The sequence below is a fragment of the Temnothorax curvispinosus genome, unplaced genomic scaffold, assembly GCF_003070985.1.
Source record: "Temnothorax curvispinosus isolate PA1 unplaced genomic scaffold, ASM307098v1 QBEX01001118.1, whole genome shotgun sequence".
Lineage (NCBI taxonomy): Eukaryota > Metazoa > Arthropoda > Insecta > Hymenoptera > Formicidae > Temnothorax > Temnothorax curvispinosus.
Window position 1 is genome coordinate 1 of NW_020210898.1, and position 4,984 is coordinate 4,984.

Below are 4,984 nucleotides of genomic sequence, written 5' to 3' on the forward strand. Positions count from 1 at the left end.
AGCAGTAAAGCGGGGAGCACACATTTCTGCACAACGCATAATGCGTATTCATATTTTATATTTTCATATTTTATAATTCATATTTTATATTGTGAAACAAAGATCAAATTGTAAGGTTATTCACGCATTTATTATATAGTCATTATAGTATTAAATTTGTAGTAATATATATGGCGTGCTTGTATAGTCGAATATAACCTAGTCTCCGAAATTACTCTTTCAATTCAGTATGCGATATAGATTGCCGTAATAATATTTGGTGGTTGTAATTGCAATTTATTACTATTACGAGTTGAAAATAACGTGTAGGGAATATCTTTACTTAAGGATAAAGAAGAGGATGTATTGCTCGTACAGTCATATTTCAAGTTAAAACTAATGCGAATCGTAGTGCATCTCACAATCGGTAAGAAATAAATAACTTTGATCGAGTTTAAAGATATTGGCAAAGATCTTCGTTTACATGTCTATCGTATTGAAACACACATTCCATTGACTTAACGCATAAGTTCTTCGATAATAGAAACTACTGTTAATTAAACGGATATTTTTACAGAGAGCTGTTTTTTTTAAATTATATTCGCATATGGTCCTGGAAAGCACTTTTCCGTTTCTGTTTTCGGTCCCTAGAATTACCCATACTATGAAATATATATGATAATCAACATTTTATTCTAAAATAAAATTGAAATAAAATTTAGTTTTTATTGAAATTGAGTACCGTTAGACGTATGTGTATTTATTTACTTCAATTTTTGTTCAAGTTTATTTGCGAATTTACAGGCGAGAAAGATAAGCTTATTGCTTTAAAGAATGAACTGGAAACGAAAAGAGAACTCAACAAAGAAATCTCTTCTGCCAAGTACGCTTCATCGGCCAAATCTTCCAAAAGACCTCGTACTTCAATAAACACAGGTATTTGTAATATCTAAATAATGTTAGTGTAGGTCGTAGTGTGTTTACATTCATCCACGAGGCTACATATTTACAGGACATAAAAAAACAGATCTCTCTACGAAGGTACAGAGAAAAGAACTACGTTTCAATCGCGCAAACGATAGATATGCACGTACGTATATTTTACGAAGATGATTTGCTACTCGAATAAAAACTATTTATTAAATTTTGTATTTTTATAGAGAAACTCTATAGTTTATTAAAATCGAGTTTCTTACAGCAATTGTTGAAATCGATTTGCTAAAGGTTTTGACAAAGACGCCAATTTTTCTCGAAAATGATTCAATTCGTTCCTTTTTCACTGAGAGTGTTTGTTCGTTGGGGATTTTGCCATTGAATATGGCTAAAATTGAGCTTGAAAAAGCTAAAGCGATCGCATTGTTTATTATCCAGCAGCGGATAATAAACAAATTGGACAAGACGTTAATCTTACGTGCTCAAACAAGTCAAGTCTTGCAATCCAAAGTGTGTGTTTGTCGGAGATATTGCCATCAAATACAACTGATTCAGAGCTCAATGAAGCTGAAGCGATCGAATTGCTTTCAGAAGAGAAAACAAACTAACTGGTACGAGTGTCGATTATACATGTTCCAACGAGCCACAGCTAGCAGCACAAAGTAAAAGTGAGCACACTTTCTGAAAATTTACTCTATTTTGATATTCGATGTCCTTTTTTAGAGAACACTGTAATAGACATTGTCGTGGGAATAATGCAGAGTAATAGCGTAAGAAGTGGTGCAGCCCCACATCAGACTTGCATCCGATATCTTTTTCTCTCGTGTTATATTGCAAGTTATATGATAAAATCTTATTATGGCTGAATAAAACGTTCCTAAGAAACTTTTTATTGATACGTTTTGGGGTTACCCTATAAAGTTTCTAAATTTTTTAATAAAATTACTTCATTGACAATCTCGCTTCTGTTCCTTAGATCTAAATATAGATTTATGTTAAGCAGTATGACGATTTACAATACTTCAATAACTGCATGGTGAAAAGCGTTTTTTTTTTGTATTTCAGTTAACGGTGAAGAATTTATTCTTTCAATATTATTTTTAAAAAAATGACAACGAATACTGCAGGATCACCTTTATAAATATTGCGTTTGATCATAGTAACTAATTTATTGAAATCGAATAAATTTCAGGAAATGATGATGTCTTTTCTCCGGAGCTTCTTTCGCAGACAACCTATTTCTCTTGAAAACATTGGAACCCTTTGCTTTGTCGAGGAAATTGTTCATTTATCGAAAACATTGCCGGCAAATAATGCGAGTGAAGAGTCCAGTCAGACTGAAGAGTGCGAAATGTTTCCGGCAACTGATAACAACACACTAACCTATTCGTTGATCAGATGTCCTCAAATACCACATTAAAAACTATGCCAACAAAACTTTCTGCAAGTGTTTCGCAACACTCTGATGCATTTAAAAACTTGGCTATTCTAAGCATCACTCCGACTTCTCTAACAAATTTAACAGTTTCTGAGGAAGGTTCGTATAAAGTAATATAGATTTAAATAAATAAAGCATTCTTCATCAACTGATATTATCCGGAGTGTTATTCTAGTTTTGTACGATTATCAAAAGTATATGTAACATTTTTAGAATAAAATACAAAAAGTCGCTTTTGCGCTTGCTCTAAGATAAAATAGATAATATAATTAAAGTTAAATTTATTAACGCTTTTTGCGACTAAAACTTTTTACCTTTTGTTTTGTGCACATTTTTTATTGCTTGGCGAAAGTAAATATGTGGAAAGATGACTTTTCGTTGTCGAATTTAGATAAAGTGTACGTAAAATAAATCTGAAAGATGTTATAATTAAATGAATATAAAGTGGCCCAGTTGATGACAATTGCAGCGTGTGAAGAATTTATGAATATGTATTTAACTTTTGGTTTGTTTTTTTGCAGATAACAGTGCCGATTTTAATAATAGCGTATGAGATTGGGACGATATTGCGTTTAATGTTTATAAATCTGTGCTTCCATAACAAAAACAAAATAATGACGTTGACGAAAGAAAAGACACAGAGCTTCCGATTCCAAATTGTCGTACAAGCGAAGGTTAGATGTCCAATCTGTAATATTTTTTATTTCACAACGCTTTTGAACAACTTCTTCTTTATATTGTAGATGCTAATCGATTGATTAGCGAGGTCCCTAACAAGCCCGATCTTTCTGATAAGGAGAACGACAGTCGCAGCTCTGTCGTCTCTAATAACTCCAGCAATTTTTCGTACGTGCCTGATTTTGAAAGTTCGAATGGTAGCATAGGACAAAAAGAACAGAATGATACCGATATTAATAATGCTTCTACGACATCTCAAAACATATCGACGGATTTGGATGCTTCTTTTACAGTCAATAAAGTTGAACCAGCGCACCAGACGACGTGGAAATGTTTGTAAAAAGCGCTGAATCTGGAATTAAAAAGAATTTTTGTGTTTTCTGCAAGGCGGAACAAGGGAAGTTAAGCCGACATGTTATTTGTAAGCACAAGGATGAAGAGGAGGTAGTTCAATTTTTGAGCTTCGAGAAAGGATCTAACAAACGGAAGAAAATAATGGAAAAAATTCGAAAACGTGGACAATTCTATTTTAATACGAATAGAGCTATTAATACTGGAGAACGAATAGTTTACGCGGAGGCCGAATGCCAAGTATAAAAAACTTGCTACAGATTTCGTGACGTGTCCATCATGCCTTGCTGATTATGCAAAAACTTCTCTTCGACACTTGGAATGATTTAGCTGCCAGTAGCCTCATTTCTATTCAGTTGTTCAACAGACGTCGAGCAGGCGAAATTGAACGGTATAACTTTCCCCAGATTGTGAATTGCACGTATTTTTGAGCTGCTTTCTGAAAATCTTTAATTAATATCCGTTTGATTTCGGATGGTCGACGTCTGTTGAACAGCTGAATACCGAACAAATACGGGTTGTTTTTATTTACGTTTGCCAAATGCCTGTTTTTTAAAAGAAGTTCTAAGCACATTAGAAGTTCCCTGTGCAATAACACTGGTACTGTACGGTTCAACTTTCCCCGGATTGTGAATTGCACGTATTTTTGTGCTGCTTTCTTTTCTTCAATTGAAAATTTGGTATAAGCTTCGCCAATTGTGTCTTCGTCGATTTTTTGATAATTTTTAAAATCATTAATTAATATCCGTTTGATTTCGCCTGCTCGACGTCTGTTGAATAGCTGAATAGAAATCAGACTACTGGCAGCTAAATCATTTCAAGCCTTCTTCGAAAAATGTTCTTTCAAAGCTTTATAATTTTTTCTTAATTTGTCGCTGAGATACACTTGTAGTTTCTGAATATCATTTATCGACGGAAGAACTATAATCAATTACTTTTTTTACGGGTTTGAGTTTCTAAAGCGATGCTAATTCAGCATTATTCAGTTTTTAACTGGAATAATGCAACAATTAAAACATGTAACAAAATTTAAAAAAACGGAAATATGTAGAAAAAATATATGTGACAAATCTGTATGTTGAATTTACATTATAAATGTAAAAATATAAAAAAAATTAGTCTAAATTATTGTATCTTACCCTGCGTTGTGAAACTTCTTCAGTTTACGTACTTTTTAAAGAAATATAACACTATGGCTAGTTATCAATAATATTTTAATTTTTGATTATTCATTGTAACGGTACTTATCGGTACTATGTGTTGTAAGGGTATTTACTGAGATCGCAATGAGAACAATCTTTTCAAAATTAGTCAGTGTCCGAATTTTGGTAAATACATATTTCCACATAATAGCGTATGTTCCATCAAAATTTGTATCGCGAATGGGAATACTTATGGTTTATCTGTAAACTTTTCTTTTTTATGTAGTCGGGATGTAAGTCAGCCTGACTGGCAGTAATTTATTTATAAACGACGTTTCGACCCTTACTTTGGGTCCTTTTCAAGTTAAGATAATTAACAAAGCTGAAACAACAATTAACAAACTTAAACGCAAGCACGTAGAATGCACCAAGTAAAATTACGTCATTGTGCATCAAATATATA

The 4,984-nt window shown here is 32.9% G+C and overlaps 1 protein-coding gene and 1 long non-coding RNA gene across 2 annotated transcripts; both read left to right on the forward strand.

Annotated features, from left to right (window-relative positions):
• Positions 1–30: 30 nt before the first annotated feature.
• On the forward strand, positions 31–1,384 carry LOC112460111. The gene is made up of 5 exons (XM_025024624.1): positions 31–406; positions 784–915; positions 992–1,069; positions 1,178–1,337; positions 1,378–1,384. Exons 1-5 carry the CDS (start codon positions 379–381, stop codon positions 1,382–1,384), a joined length of 405 nt encoding a protein of 134 aa, XP_024880392.1. The 5' UTR covers positions 31–378.
• A 33-nt stretch (positions 1,385–1,417) lies between these two features.
• On the forward strand, positions 1,418–3,231 carry LOC112460115. Its single transcript, XR_003041411.1, has 4 exons — positions 1,418–1,580; positions 2,105–2,449; positions 2,872–3,024; positions 3,094–3,231. It is a non-coding gene; the product is annotated as an uncharacterized LOC112460115 (long non-coding RNA).
• The last annotated feature ends 1,753 nt before the right edge of the window (positions 3,232–4,984 follow it).